The sequence below is a fragment of the Pristiophorus japonicus genome, chromosome 24 (assembly GCF_044704955.1).
Source record: "Pristiophorus japonicus isolate sPriJap1 chromosome 24, sPriJap1.hap1, whole genome shotgun sequence".
In the NCBI taxonomy this organism is placed as follows: Eukaryota; Metazoa; Chordata; class Chondrichthyes; family Pristiophoridae; genus Pristiophorus; species Pristiophorus japonicus.
The window spans coordinates 10,538,085-10,554,326 of record NC_092000.1 but is presented as its reverse complement, the minus strand read 5'-3'; the positions used below and the strand labels follow the sequence as shown (position 1 = coordinate 10,554,326).

The window sequence follows — 16,242 nt, the reverse complement described above, 5'->3', positions numbered from 1 at the left end:
CTGTCTGACAACCAGTTCTCAATCCATGTCAGCACACTACCCCCAATCCCATGTGCTTTAACTTTGTACATTAATCTCTTGTGTGGGACCTTGTCGAAAGCCTTCTGAAAGTCCAAATATATCACATCAACTGGTTCTCCCTTGTCCACTCTACTGGAAACATCCTCAAAAAATTCCAGAAGATTTGTCAAACATGATTTCCCTTTCACAAATCCATGCTGACTTGGACCTATCATGTCACCTCTTTCCAAATGCACTGCTATGACATCCTTAATAATTGATTCCATCATTTTACCCACTACCGATGTCAGGCTGACCGGTCTATAATTTCCTGTTTTCTCTCTCCCTCCTTTTTTAAAAAGTGGGGTTACATTGGCTACCCTCCACTCCATAGGAACTGATTCAGAGTCAATGGAATGTGTTAAATGTATTCAATATCCCAGCTTCCACAGCTCTCTGAGGCAGCGAATTTCACAGATTTACAACCCTCTGAGAGAAGAAATTTCTCCTCATCTTTGTTTTAAAGGGGCGGTCCCTTATTCTAAGATCATGCCGCCTAATTCTAGTCTCCCCCATCAGTGGAAACATCCACCTTGTCAAGCCCCCTCATAATCTTATACGTTTCGATAGATCACCTCTCATTCTTCTGAATTCCAACGAGTAGAGGCCCAACCTACTCAACCTTTCCTCATAAGTCAATCCCCTCATCCCCGGAATCAACCTAGTGAACCTTCTCTGAACTGTCTCCAAAGCAAGTATATCCTTTCGTAAATATGGAAACCAAGAACGTCCCAAAGCGCTTTACAGCCAATGAAGTACTTTTGGAGTGCAGTCACTGTTGTAATGTAGGATACGCGGCAGCCAATTTGCACACAGCAAGCTCCCACGAACAGCAATGTGATAATGGCCAGATAATCTGTCTAGTGATGTTGGTTGAGGGATAAATATTAGCTCAGGACACCGGGGACACCTCCTGCTCTTCTTCGAAATAGTGACGTGGAATCTTATATGTCTACCTGAGTGGGCATCAGTTTAACGTCTCATCAGAAAGATGGCACCTCCGACTTGCAGCGCTCCCTCAGCGACAGCGTGGAGTTTGTACTCCAGCCTGGAGTGGGACTTGAGCATGCAACCTTTTGACTCAGAGGATGGAGTTCTACCCACTGAGCCACGACTGACACCTTCATGAAGATTAATGATCCGGTGGAGTTCTGAGGAAGTACTGCACTCACGGATGAGCCAACCCATGGACGGCTCTTTTGCCAGTCCGTGTGGTGATCCCAGCGGTTTAGAGGGATATTGAAGATCCCATGGCCCTATTCAAAGAAGAGCAGGGAGTTCATCCTGTGTGCTGGCTCGCACTCCTCTCTCAACGAACGCCACCAAAAGAGATTAACTGGTCGTTTCTATTTGTGGGATCTTGCTGTGTACAAAATAGCTGCTGTGCCTGTCCACACAACAACAGCTTCTAGGCTGTGAAGTGCTCTGGAGTATTTCTTGGGAGACGCGAAAAGGTGCGACATAAACATAATGCTTTCTTTTTCTTTTCAAAACGACATAGCATTATCATTCTGAGGTGCGTAAAGACCTGCTGTCACCAGACCTACACTTTACTGGTGTTTTAGGCCCATTACTCTTAATAAAAGGAAGCAATCAAACCCCAAAGACTGTTCTTCCCGTCGATACCGAGATCATTAGGAAACACTTCTTAGTTCAAAACGGCATGTGACTCCTTACTTTGTGTTTTTGAGGTTAGCAATAAAAACCACATCGCAGTATCTCTGTTACGGGAAGACAGAACCCGCTTCTGACTCCTGATTATTGGCTCTTTGCAACCGAATCAGCTCGAGTTTCTCAATGGGTTGTACGTCCGTCATGTAAAATTACACGGGACGTATCGATGCGTCTCTTGGTCTTTGACCAGCTCACCTCCAGCCGCTGGCCCCTCTTTCTATTACAATCTTTCTCGTCGAATCTAAAGCAAGACCACTCTGGTCACTGCTTACATAGAAACAGGAGTAGGCCATTCAGCCTCTCGAGCCTACTGCGCCATTGAAACAGATCATGGCTGATCGCCTCCTCAACTCCATTTACCTGCCTTGGTTCCGTAACCCTCGATACCCTAAGCCAAGTGTGCGCACTAGGTCCGTGCAGCAGAGCTTGGTCTCCAGTCGTCTTGGTTAACCTTTGCCACTGGATCAAGACCTAGCTCTGTCAAGCCCGTGTGGTGGCTGGTGTGAAACGGCCACCACACGTTAAAAGAATCCATGCACAGGCATCTTCCACCTTTCAGTATGTAGTTCGGGACCGAGAATGTCAGTTTCCTCATTGAAACACCTATGAACTCATCCCTTTTTGGTGTGGAAGCAAGTCATCCTCGATAGCAGTGAACCTGGGGACTGGGAGAAATTTAGAACTCAGCAGAGGAGGACAAAGGGTTTGATTAGAGCAGAGAAAATAGAGTACGAGAGGAAGCATGCAGGGAACATTAAGACGGACTGCAAAAGTTTCTATAGATATGTAAAGAGAAAAAGGTTAGTAAAGGTTAGTAGGTCCCCTGCAGTCAGAATCAGGGGAAGTCATAACGGGGAACAAAGAAATGGCAGACCACTGAACAAGTACTTTGGTTCGGTATTCACTAAGGAGGACACAAACAACCTTCCGGATATAAAAGGGGTCAGAGGGTCTAGTAAGAAGGAGGAACTGAGGGAAATCCTTATTAGTCGGGAAATTGTGTTGGGGAAATTGATGGGATTGAAGGCCGATAAATCCCCAGGGCCTGATGGACTGCATCCCAGAGTACTTAAGGAGGTGGCCTTGGAAATAGCAGATGCATTGACAGTCATTTTCCAACATTCCATAGACTCTGGATCAGTTCCTATCGAGTGGAGGGTAGCCAATGTAACCCCACTTTTTAAAAAAGGAGGGAGAGAGAAAACGGAATTATAGACCGGTCAGCCTGACATCAGTAGTGGGTAAAATGATGGAATCAATTATTAAGGATGTCATAGCAGTGCATTTGGAAAGAGGTGAAATGATAGGTCCAAGTCAGCATGGATTTGTGAAAGGGAAATCATGCTCGACAAATCTTCTGGAATTTTTTGAGGATGTTTCCAGTAGAGTGGACACGGGAGAACCAGTTGATGTGGTATATTTGGACTTTCAGAAGGCTTTCGACAAGGTCCCACACAAGAGATTAATGTACAAAGTTAAAGCACATGGGATTGGGGGTAGTGTGCTGACATGGATTGAGAACTGGTTGTCAGACAGGAAGCAAAGAGTGGGAGTAAATGGGTACTTTTCAGAATGGCAGGCAGTGACTAGTGGGATACCGCAAGGTTCTGTGCTGGGGCCCCAGCTGTTTACATTGTACATTAATGATTTGGACAAGGGGATTAAATGTAGTATCTCCAAATTTGCAGATGATACTAAGTTGGGTGGCAGTATGAGCTGCGAGGAGGATGCTATGAGGCTGCAGAATGACTTGGATAGGTTAGGTGAGTGGGCAAATGCTTGGCAGATGAAGTATAATGTGGATAAATGTGAGGTTATCCACTTTGGTGGTAAAAACAGAGAGACAGACTATTATCTGAATGGTGACAGATTAGGAAAAGGGGAGGTGCAACGAGACCTGGGTGTCATGGTACATCAGTCATTGAAGGTTAACATGCAGGTACAGCAGGCAGTTAAGAAAGCAAATGGCATGTTGGCCTTCATAGTGAGGGGATTTGAGTACAGGGGCAGGGAGGTGTTGCTACAGTTATACAGGGCCTTGGTGAGGCCACACCTGGAGTATTGTGTACAGTTATGGTCTCCTAACTTGAGGAAGGACATTCTTGCTATTGAGGGAGTGCAGCGAAGGTTCACCAGACTGATTCCCGGGATGGCGGGACTGACATATCAAGAAAGACTGGATCAACTGGGCTTGTATTCACTAGAGTTCATAAGAATGAGAGGGGATCTCATAGAAACGTTTAAAATGCTGACGGGTTTAAGACAGGTTAGATGCAGGAATGTTGGGGAAGTCCAGAACCAGGGGTCACAGTCTAAGGATAAGGGGTAAGCCATTTAGGACCGAGATGAGGAGAAACTTCTTCACCCAGAGAGTAGTGAACCTGTGGAATTCTCTACCACAGAAAGTTGTTGAGGCCAATTCCCTAAATATATTCAAAAAGGAGTTAGATGTAGTCCTTACTACTAGGAGGATCAAGGGGTATGGCGAGAAAGCAGGAATGGGGTACTGAAGTTGCATGTTCAGCCATGAACTCATTGAATGGCGGTGCAGGCTCGAAGGGCCGAATGGCCTACTCCTGCACCTAGTTTCTATGTTTCTATACGAGGGACTGCCTAATACTAATACTAAGCCAACAAAAAACTAATGCTCTCAATCGAAGTCCTCGATTGGCTCCAGAATTCTACCACCCTCTGTGTGGAAAAAGTGCTTCCTGATTTCACTCCTGAAGGGCCTAGTTCTAATATTAAGATCGTGCTCAATGTTCCCTATAAGGTGCATGGTTTCGCACGTGTGCGCTACTGTGAAGGGGCCGCACAACAACCCTCCCCCCCAAAAAATAAGAGGGGACAGTGATTGCGGCCCTTGTATAGTTTCTCTATACCCTATCGAATCCCTTTAACATTTTCGATCAGATCACTCCTCAACCTTCTATACTCAAGGGTATACAAGCCAAGTTTATGCATCCTGTCTTCATAATTCCATCCTCTGAAAGTGCTCCTTTGAAGTAACCGAAGACCCCATCTTACACTTTCTTCTTCCTCCTCACTATGTTGAAATCAAACTCATCGCACCATCTCTAACTCATTCCTTTGCAGGACCTGGGAAATTGCAGAACTCCTTAAAGCCCTCAGCCTTCCATTCTTCCCAAAATCTTTCAGAACACAAGCTAGGAGGTCCCACAATCGCTGCTTCCTGTTCTATCTTGTCTTCGCTTTTACATTCGATCTCGTCTCGCACTTGAAGCCTCGGCCCTTTAATTGGGTTTCTTGACAATTCCAAAGAACCAAAGAGCCTTACCTTCTGGCCAGGGTTTGGATGGTCCACCAGGAGGCTGGCACTGCATTCCCTGATTGACTCCAGCAGATCCTGGAGGCATCATGTTGGATCCTCCCATACCTGTGAGAGGAAATGAGGGCAGGGGAAGAGAGAAAATCAAATGGATGCAATGGCACAGGTGGGGTTGGTTTTAGAAGTTGAACTCAAGATAACAATGGGAAGCTTATGTGAGGACCAGTGCTTTGGCAGGGCCTGGATACGGCCAATTCCCACCCCAAGACATTCTTGCGGTTCTCCCTTTACTAGACACTCCCAAACCACACCTCTTCCTGAGTCAGTGAGTGCAGCCAGTCCCAGGTTACCACTAAATCAAACTCTTATACTGCCACAAAGGCATGAGAGCTGTTCAGTGATGCTACTCCCTCTGATCTTCCTTCCGGTCACCCCTGCACAGGTCACATAGGACCTTCTCAGCATCCTCTTCACAACCAAGACCTGCAGCTCAGTAGAGGGGGAAGTAACGCTACAATGCCGCTACATGTGGGTGCTCTAGAACCCAATGCTCTAGTATCCTGTGCCCCAATACACTGATGCTCAAGTGACCTAATATACTGTTCACTAATATACTGGTCCCAGGTACCCAGTTCCTCAATGCACGGTATTCCAGTACTCCATTGCGCTGGTGCCCCGTTACAGTATCCTAGTATACTGGTACCCCAATACCCACTGCTCCAATTCACGGTGCTCCGGTATCGTGCCCTAGTATACTGGTACCCCAATACCCACTGCTCCAATTCACGGTACCCCGGTACCGTGCCCTAGTATACTTGTACACCCCTTTACCCCAATAACCACTGCTCCAATTCACAGTGCCCCAGTACCGTGCCCTAGTATACTGGTACCCCCCTTTACCCCAATAGCCACTGCTCCAATTCACGGTGCCTCAGTACCGTGCCCTAGTATACTGGTACCCCAGTACTGTGCCCTAGTATACTGGTACCCCAATACCCACCGCTCCAATTCACGGTACCCCAATACCGTGCCCAAGTATACTGGTGCCCCAGTACCGTGCCCTAGTATACTGGTACCCCAGTACCGTGCCCTGGTATACTGGTACCCCAGTACCATGCCCTGGTATACTGGTACCCCCAATACCCACTGCTCCAATTCACGGTACCCCAATACCGTGCCCAAGTATACTGGTGCCCTAGTATACTGGTGCCCCAGTACCGTGCCCTAGTATACTGGTACCCCAGTACCATGCCCTGGTATACTGGTGCCCCAGTACCATGCCCTAGTATACTGGTACCCCAGTACCGTGCCCTAGTATACTGGTACCCCAGTACTGTGCCCTGGTATACTGGTACCCCAGTACCGTGCCCTGGTATACTGGTACCCCAGTACCGTGCCCTGGTATACTGGTACCCCAGTACTGTGCCCTGGTATACTGGTACCCCAGTACCGTGCCCTGGTATACTGGTACCCCAGTACCATGCCCTGGTATACTGGTACCCCAGTACTGTGCCCTGGTATACTGGTACCCCAGTACTGTGCCCTGGTATACTGGTGCCCCAGTACCGTGCCCTGGTATACTGGTGCCCCAGTACCCTGTGCCTCATTCCACGGTGCCACATTCTATACAGATTGCAAGGCAGGAGGATGAAAAGTGAGCATGAGGGAGGAGGGGGACAATTTAGTCATTAAAAGGGGCTACGAGAAATGTTCCCAAATGTATGTGTTCATACACAACCAGCACCAGTTTTAATGTTAACCTCAGTTCCGTCCCCAATGAGCAGACTGTCACATGAACACACACACTGTTTAATTGCCGGATTTTTAGTGTCCCCCTCCCATTTTATAGGGGGCACTTGTAAAATTTATGATTTATGGTTTTAATGCCCAAAAAAAAAAATCACAAAAAAAAATCAAAATAAACACAAAAACCCCCCAAAAAATGGCAGTTGAAAAGTGGCTGGACTGTCCCCCAGAGTAGGGGGGGCACTTGATTTAATGTTAATTATGTTTTACTCCAAAAGAGTTGCAGAGCTGTTGAGGGCGCCGGAGGGACTGGAGTGCATCATCACCCCCGGCAACCAAATTTTAATTTGATTTTATATGTTTTAAAGTTGAATTTGTTTTATTGCCGGTTTTAGTGTCCCCCTCCCCTTTTATAGGGGGCACTTGTAAATTTATGGCTTTAGTGCGCAAAAAAACCCACAAAAAAAAAACCATTAAAAAAAACAAAAAAAATACAAAAAGGGCCTTGATAAGTGTTTGGGGTGTCCCCCAGATCAGGGGGCACTTGATTTAACTGTTTAATTTTGTTTTCCAACCAAAAGAGTTGTAGAGCTGTTGATGGCACGGCGCCTATTCTGGGCCGACGTCCGGCCAATGCCATCAAGTCGCTAAAAATAGCACTGGGCCCTGACTCCGTTAGGTGTGTCGAGGAGGCCCAAGCACGTGGGGAGATCCCGTCCGAACTGACCCCCGTCCGGACAGAATTCATCATCGGCGTCAAACCCCGAAACCTCCCTCGGGAGCCGGCGCCTCACAACTTGAGCCTCCTCCGGGAAATCCCCTCTGTGCCTTTCAGTTCTGCACGGAGGGTATTCCCTGTACGGGCTGCTCATGCACACTCTCCACGTTGCCATCCTCGTCAGCCATCCAAACACACCATGGAACACTATCTTGCTGTCCGGAGGAGGCGGAGGTCCCCAATGGAGTGCACTCTACACGAGAGTCCTTCCTCTATTTATTGGGGACTTGGCCTGGAGGGTGTTGCATGGAGCAGTTCCGTGCAATAAGTTTTTAAGTCGGTTCACTGGCTCCCAGGCCGCCTGCAATTTCTGCGGTCTGGAAGAGTCTGTGTTCCATGTTTTTACTGAATGTGCGATGTTGCAGCCCCTCTTCCAATATCTAAAGGGGCTGCTCCTCAAATTCTGGTTGCCCTTCAGTCCCGCACTCCTGATCTTTGGGCACCCTGTGCGGAGGGGAGCGGGCAGGTCGTGAAGACCTCCTCGTAGGACTGCTCCTGGGCATGGCCAAGGGGGCCATCAGCCGGTCCAGACAGCGGGCAGATGAAGGGGTCATTTAGCCTGACTGCCTGCCTCTCTTCCGCAGTTACATCCGAGTCAGGGTCCCTGGAGATGGAGCACATGGTGTCCACTGGTACGCTCGCGGCCTTCCGCGAGAGGTGGGCGCTGGAGGGGCTGGAGTGCATCATCACCCCCGGCAACCAAATTTGAACCACTTGTCTAAAGGTTAATTTGTTTAAGCTTGTCGGTTTTTAGTGCCCCCCCCCCCCCTTTAGCCAGGGGGCACTTGTAAAATTAGAGTTTTGGTGCCCTCAAAAAAAAGGGGCACTTGAAAAGGTTTTGGTTTGACCCCCCACCTTTAATCATTGTGCACTTGATTAAAGTATACAACAAAATAGTTGTAGAGCTGTTGAACGCCATGCTGCACCATCCTGCCGTCTAGAGGGGACGGGGTCTCCAATGGAGTGCGCTCTACGTGGGAGTCCTCCCTCTATTTATTGGGGACTTGGCCTGGAGGGTGTTACATGGGGCAGTCCCGTGCAATCGTTTTTTAAGTCAGTTTTGCAGGCTCCCAGGCCGTCTGCAATTTCTGCGGTCTGGAGGAGTATGTGTTCCATATTTATGTTGAATGTGCAAGGTTGCAGCCCCGGTTCCATTAGTTGAAGGGGCTGCTCCTCAAATTCTGGTTGCACTTCAGTCCCACACACCTGATCTTTGGGCACCCTGTGTGGAGGGGAGTGGAAGGGTCGGAAGGCTTCCTCGTAGGACTGGTCCTGGGCATGGCCAAGGGGGCCATCAGCCAGTCCAGGCAGCGGGCGGTCGAGGGGGTCGTTCAGCCTGACTGCCTGCCTGCCTCTCTTCCGCGGTTACATCTGAGCCAGGGTGTCCCTGGAGATGGAGCACGCGGTGTCCACCGGTACGCTCGCGGCCTTCCGCGAGAGGTGGGCGCCGGAGGGACTGGAGTGCGTCATCAACCCCAGCAACCAAATTTAAATTTGATCGTTTAAAGTTTAATTTGTTGAAACTGTCAGTTTTAGTGCCCCTTTAAGAAGGGGGCATTTGATTTACAGATACAACAAAAATAGTTGTAGAGCTGTTGAATTGTGAGTGGCTTAGCCAGTCACGTGATGTTCACAAGACTCAAAAAAAAAACCAGTCAGTTGGATTTAGGCGAATCCATGATGAGGCAGGTGGCTGTGAGCCTGGTGGATGGACTGGTAATGTGTAGTGTGATTATTAAACCTTTGTTAATAAACCAACTAGTTCTTAATAGCAATGTGTTGCTATGAGTGCTTTAGCACAGAACCCATGAAGCAAATACATTACAATGGGGATCGGGCGGGAAGGTGGAGTTGATGTCGAAGATCAGCTATGGCCTGCTTATGAGTGTGTCTGCTTTATACTAAAGTTTGGTTTGTTCGCCACCGCTAACAATCAATGCAAGTTAAAAGCGCGACCCGTCAGGTAATTGAAGAGGTGGGTACCGAGCGGCCTGTTGTAGTTGCCGGGTGCTGGGCCCGAAGCTGCTCCAGTGCCAGGGTTAGAGGGCGGAGGTAGTGACGACATCTGCTGCTGCATTCCAGGTGGCGGTCTCTTCCCTTGTACAGCCAGCTGCAGGTGATCCGGAATGGGCTGGCCTCTTGCCAGCATCTTGTACGCCATGATTTGCGCTCGCAGCTGATGCAGCTGCCCCTGGTTGAAAGGGGAGGGTCCGCGGTTTTGCTGCCCCAGGGTCTGGGGGTCTCCACCATCCATAGGAACCCCTCCCGGTCCAGAAGGCATTGGGGGTCCTGAAGGAGGGCCGTTAGCAGGTACTGGACTTGGGGCGTGCTCAGGACCTCCCAGAGGAGAAGGGTAACCTATAATTGAAGAGTTGTTGCAAGATTAACTTTTTTTTCCTGCTCACTAAACAACAATTTGCATTTATATAGCGCCTTTAACATAGTAAAATGTCCCAAGACACCTCACAGGAGCGTTATCCGACAAAATTTGACACTGAGCTCTTAACCAGATATAGAAATATAGAAATTTACAGGGCAGAAGGAGGCCATTTCGGTCCATCGTGTCCACGCCAGCTGACAAAGAGCCGCACGGCCCTCGGTCAGCAGCCCTGAAGGTTTCATACAAACCTATGAACAATGAATAATGGCGGAAAAGCAAAGAGCACCCAGCCCAACTAGTCCAACTCACACAACTGCGTCACCCCTTACACTGAAACATTCTACACTCCACCCCAACCGGAGCCATGTGATCTCCTGGGAGAAGCAAAAATATTAGGGTAGATGACCAAAAGCTTGGTCAAAGAGTTAGGTTTTAAGGAGCGTCTTAAAGGAGGAGAGAGTGATAGAGAGGCGGAGAGGTTTAGGGAGGGAATTCCAGAGCTTAGGTCCTAGGCAGCTGAAAGTACGACCACCAATAGTGAAGCGATGAAAATCAGCGATGCACAGGAGGATTGGAGGAGCGCAGAGTTCTCAGAGGGCTGTGGGGCTGGAGGAGATTATAGAGATAGTGTGGGGCCGGGGGTGGGGGGGGCGGGGGGAGGCGAGGACAAGAGTGAAAATTTTGAAATCGAGGCGTTGCCGGACCGTGAGTCAATGTAGGTCAGTGAGCAGCTGGCGAGGTGATGGGTGAAGGGACAGGGGCGGCAGTTTCCTCCACAGGAAAGGAGGGAAAGTAAATCAGATGGAGAGCGAGTCCCCCTAGACTGTAATCCCATGGTTCTGAGCAGCGGTGACGGAGTGCTACTGATAGAGGCCAGGAGCTGGTCAGCCATTTTGTTTTTTGAAATGGCTAAGTGCGCAGGAAAGAAAAAACCAAAAGACCAGAGGGGTCAAAAAAAAAAAGTATTTACAATCATGTTTTTTTTCAATTAAAGACAAAATAAAAAGCAAAGCCTTGTACCTTGAGAATGCTGGTCCATGGGGCTGGGCGGAGGTCCCATGCCACTGTGCCCACCTGACCTCATGCCAATAGACTTCATCTGACTATAGCGCGGGTCATCGGGCATCACCTTCTCATGCATCGATTCCATAGCCTGCAAGAAGAAAAGATGTTGGAGGCAGTGTTCCCATTCAGCTGGCACAGAGCTGCAATTACACAGCTCGCACCGGAGATTGTGCAATCCATTAATGTCACAGTCTTCTGCCTCTCTGTGGAGCAGGGCTCTCGGGGAAACAGATGTAATGGAACAGAGAGAGAGGAAGGGTGGGGGTGGAGGAGGCTTTAGCCGTGGTTAGCCCAGCAGCCCGAGCACTGAGCTGTATAGCGGGTGCCTTGAAGGTCTCGACAAAGGGCCGGCACGACCAGCAAAGTGCCTGCACGTGAGGGGTATCCCGAGGGGAGCTGCTGGAATCAGGAGAGAAGGTGTGACTGACAGGATTCCTAAGGAACCAGCCCCTCAGCAGGCCTGCAGCCACTGATTTAACACAATGAATCCTGCCTGCTGCATGTGGATTCGAAGAATGTTCAAAGCAGAAATGTCAAAGTCAGCCTCTCAGACACCAGTGACACCGAGTTGTAGAGTGGTGAGGAGCAGATCGCAGCCAGAACTTAACTGTTTAACCTCATTAATCGACAAAGAAAGGCAGGAACTGTCCCTGCAACAGACATTAGGAGTCACGCAGAATGAAGAGGGAGTGGTATAACTAGGGAGGTATGGGAACAGAGAATGTTATACAGAGATACAAGGTACATCAGAGTGCAGTACAGAGGAATGTGGTATATCAGAGTGTTACACAGAGGGTGTGCTATATCAGAGTGTTATACGGAGGAGTGTGGTATATCAGGGTGTACATGGAGGGGTGTGATATATCAGGGTATTGCACAGAGGGGTGTGGTATATCAGGGTGTTAAAATAGAGGCAGAGAGGTTGTTTTCACTGGTCGGGGAGACTAGAACTAGGGGGCACAGCCTCAAAATACGGGGGAGCCAATTTAAAACCGAGTTGAGAAGGAATTTTTTCTCCCAGAGGGTTGTGAATCTGTGGAATTCTCTGCCCAAGGAAGCAGTTGAGGCTAGCTCATTGAATGTATTCAAGTCACAGATAGATAGATTTTTAACCAATAAGGGAATTAAGGGTTATGGGGAGCGGGCGGGTAAGTGGAGCTGAGTCCACGGCCAGATCAGCCATGATCTTGTTGAATGGCGGAGCAGGCTCGAGGGGCTGGATGGCCTACTACTGTTCCTAATTCTTATGTTCTTATGTGCTATTTCAGAGTGTTATACAGAGGGGTATGCTATATCATGGTTTTATACAGAGGAGTGTGGTATATCAGGGTGTTATATAGAGAGAACATTTGTATACAAGGGTGTGACTCACAGGGTTGTGGCACATAGGGATATTACACAGAGGGGCACGGTATAGCACAGTATTTATTATACAGGGCCAAGTGATGTGTGAGAGGGTATACAGCATAAGAAAATGGTACATAAGATATGGCTAGAAAGGGGGATTGGGTGCAAAAAGAGTAATAAGTCACTTTAAATCCACGGAAGGCAAGTGTGGGCAACTGGCTGCTTTGGTATTCAGGTTCGCGACTGTCATGTTAGAAGGCAGCCATTGTGCTACCAGAGCCACTCTACAGAATGTTCTCGCACTGAGAAACATTAGAAACAGATCAGGAGTATAGAATCATAAAAATTTATGGCGCAGAAGGCCATTCGGCCCGTCGTATCTGTGCCGGCCAAAAAAGAGCTATCCAGCCTAATCCCACTTTCCAGCTTTTGGTCCGTAGCCCTGTAGGTTACGGGACTTCAAGGGTGTATCCAAGTCGATGCAGTAGGGAGTGAATGCAAGCTGGAAATGGAAGGTAGTAAATTAGTAAGTGAATTTGGAAGGCTGAGGAAATAAAGGTTAGAAAAGAGACAACAAAGGGGTTTTGGCAGTGCTTAATTGTATATACTTCAATGCAAGGTATCCAACGCATAAGGCAGATGAGTATAGTGCAGGGTATCAGCGCGTTCGGAAGAGTAGGAGAGTAACGGAGGTTACGCAAAGGGTGGTGTGGTTAAGTGTAGTCAGACTGGTTAGGTACAGTCAGGCTTGGCTTTTAAAAGCCTGTGGGCTGTGAAAGGGGGACTGAGGGAGGCGAGGCATTCTGGAGCTTGGGCTCCTGGAGAGGGTGTGACCGGTCTCGATTTCAACACCGGCAGGATTCAGGGAGAAGAATCCAGGATGTGTATTTGGAGTGTAGGAGGATGTGGAAAGAAAGCTGTGAAGAGCAATTGCCATTAACCGTGTCGATAAAAGAGGGGGTTCAGGGGCTCAATGGCAACAACTTGGATTTATATAGCGCCTTTAACGCAGGAAAACATCCCAAGGCGCTTCACAGGAGTATAATCAAACAGATTTTGACACCGAGCCACTTCAGGAGATATTAGGGCAGATGACCAAAATAACAAGAGGGAGGTTTTAAGCAGCGTCTTAAAGGAGGAAAGGGAGGGAGAGAGGCGGAGAGGTTTAGGCAGGGAGTTCCAGAGCTTGGGGCCCAGGCAGCTGAAGGCACGGCCACCGATGGTTGAGCGATTATAATCAGGGTTGCTCAGGAGGGCAGAATTAGAGGAGCGCAGACATCTCAGGGATGGGGGTGTTGTGGGGCTGGAGTAGATTACAGAGATAGTGACTCAGGTAAAAGGAAACATTTGCAGGGATGTGGGGAAAGAGCAGGGGGGAGTGGCACTAATTGGATGGCTCTTCCAAAGAGCCGGCATCGGCATGATGGGCTGAATGGCCTTCTGTGCTGTATCATTCTATGAAAGTCTGAATAGGAATACTAGAGCTAGTTTATCATCAGCAGAAATCGCCGGTTGAGCCTCATTGCTTCAGAACTCTTTTTGTAAGATTAATTTTTAACACACATTATAGTTTCATCACAAGCGTAAAGATTTTCACATAAAGTTAAGCTCCATTACCTTATGAAGTTGATGTATGCTTTCTGCAGGGTAACCTCCAGCCCCTTGGGGAGTCATGGAATGACCTGCAGACGGAGGCCCTGGGCTTGGTCCCATCATACTGTGTGCAGAGCCAGGCGAGGGTCCAGGACTGGGGCCTAGCATCGATCCAGGGGAAGGTCCAGGTCCTGGTGAGGGGCCCGGGCGAGGTGTGCCTCCCATCGGAGGATCGGGAGTGGACATCTTTCAGCGGCGCTCTTTGATAATTGGCCGTCTACCCTTCAATAAAAAGATACAGATTACCTTGTGCGTTTACCTCCATCCTAGCCTGGCGTGCCTTAGCTCGCGTGTCTAAAATACTTGACTTGAAGACTGTAAATTCTAACAGGGACTTCTCCCCCGGTGTCCTGGCCAATATTTATCCCTCCTTGGAGCAGAGAAGGCTAAGAGGTGATTTTATAGAGGTGTTTAAAATCATGAAGGGTTTAGAAAGGGTAAATAAAAAGAAACTATTTCCAATGTCTGAAGGGTCGCTAACATGAGGGCACAGATTCAAGGCGACTGGCAAAAGATCCAGAGGCGACATGAGGAAAAACTTTTGTATGTGGTTAGGATTTTGTATGCACTGCCAGATAGGGTGGTGGGCGGAAATAAATTCAATAGTAGCCTTCAAAAGGGAATTGGATCAATACTTGGGAGGAGAAAAAAATGACAGGGACCTGAGAAAGAGCAGCAGAGTGGGACTAACTGGATCACTCTTCGAAAGAACCAGCACAGCTTCGATGAGCCGAATGGCCTCCTTCCAGAAACATAGAAAAAACAGATGCAGGAGTAGGCCATTCGGCCCTTCGAGCCTGCACCGACATTCAATAAGATCATGGCTGATCATTTCTTCAGTACCCCTTTCCTGCTTTCTCTCCATACCCCTTGATCCCCTTAACCGTAAGAGCCATATCTAACTCCCTCGTGAATATATCCAGTAAACTGGCATCAACAACTCTCTGCGGCAGGGAATTCCACAGGTTGAACACTCTCTGAGTGAAGAAGTTTCTCCTCATCTCAGTCCTAAATGGCCTACCCCTAAGACTATGTCCTCAGGTTCTGGACTTCCCCAACATCGGGAACATTCTTCTCGCATGTAACCTGTCCAGTCCCGTCAGAATCTTATATGTTTCTATGAGATCCCCTCTCATCCTTCTAAACTTCAGTGAATAAAGGCCCAGTTGATCCAGTCTCTCCTCATATGACAGCCCAGCCTTCCCTGGAATCAGTCTGGTGAACCTTTGCTGCACCCACTCAATAGCAAGAACGTCCTTCCTCAGACTAGGAGACCAAAACTGAACACAATATTCCAGGTGAGGCCTCACTAAGGCCCTGTACAACTGCATTAAGACCTCCCTGCTTCTATGAATCCCCTAGCTATGAAGGCCAACATACCATTTGCCTTCTTTACCGCCTGCTGTACCTGCGTGCCCACTTTCAGTGACTGATGAACCATGACACCCAGGTCTCGTTGCACCTCCCCTTTTCCTAGTCTGCCGCCATTCTGTGCTATTTCTATGATCCAACATCAGTAATAGCAGATGACCGAGTCACGAACACATTGTGGTGTGTGGGAGCTTGCTGTGCGCAAATTGGCTGCCGGGTTTTCAACATTACAACAGTGACTGCACTTCAAAAGTACTTCATTGGCCGTAAAGCACTTTGGGACGTCCGATGGTCGTGAAAGACGCTATACAAATGCAAGTCTTCCTTCCTTCTTCTCCTAGGCTTGTTTGATCTGCTGGCCAGTGGAGCATTGCCCAGTATTTGCCACCTGATGCTCTACAGGGCCTTGTGTGAAACATGGCATTTTAGTTCTGCAAGAAGGAACATTTCTCGACTGCCCCCTGTCAGAACTTGGTGATCACTGAAGATGTGCACATCCAGAGGCTGGGTGCTCTGACAAGTGTACGGCCATCAACGGATGACCAATTCCTGAAGGATAAATTTGCTCTCATATGGAACTCCTTTGACACAAGACTCCCAAAGCAAGTGCTCTACTCGGAGCTCCTTCACGGCAAAGGAGCCAAAGGTGGGCAGCGGAAACGCTATAAGGACATCCTCAAAGCCTCCCTGATAAAGTGCAACATCCCCACTGACACCTGGGAGTCCCTGGCCCAAGACCGCTCGAAGTGCATCCGTGAGGGCACTGAGCAATGCGAGTCTCAACGCCGAGAGCATGCAGAAATTAAGCGCAGACAGTGGAAAGAGCATGCGGCAAACCAGCCCCATCCACCCCTTCCCTCAACGACTATATATCCCACC

The 16,242-nt window shown here is 48.6% G+C and overlaps 1 protein-coding gene across 6 annotated transcripts in view; it reads right to left on the bottom strand.

Annotated features, from left to right (window-relative positions):
* Positions 1 to 16,242, bottom strand: part of smarca4a (SWI/SNF related BAF chromatin remodeling complex subunit ATPase 4a) — a 168,279-nt gene that overhangs the window by 101,463 nt on the left and 50,574 nt on the right. For 4 of the 6 annotated variants that reach the window (XM_070867227.1, XM_070867230.1, XM_070867224.1 and 1 more), the window contains exons 2-5: positions 13,957 to 14,214; positions 10,948 to 11,080; positions 9,531 to 9,905; positions 5,033 to 5,131 (exon numbers count right to left, since the gene is read on the bottom strand). In XM_070867227.1, the coding sequence (XP_070723328.1) occupies positions 5,033 to 5,131; positions 9,531 to 9,905; positions 10,948 to 11,080; positions 13,957 to 14,178 (829 nt within the window). In that variant the 5' untranslated portion in view covers positions 14,179 to 14,214. The remainder of the gene's footprint in view (positions 1 to 5,032; positions 5,132 to 9,530; positions 9,906 to 10,947; positions 11,081 to 13,956; positions 14,215 to 16,242) is intronic. The other 2 variants (XM_070867225.1, XM_070867226.1) reach the window with 1 other exon arrangement.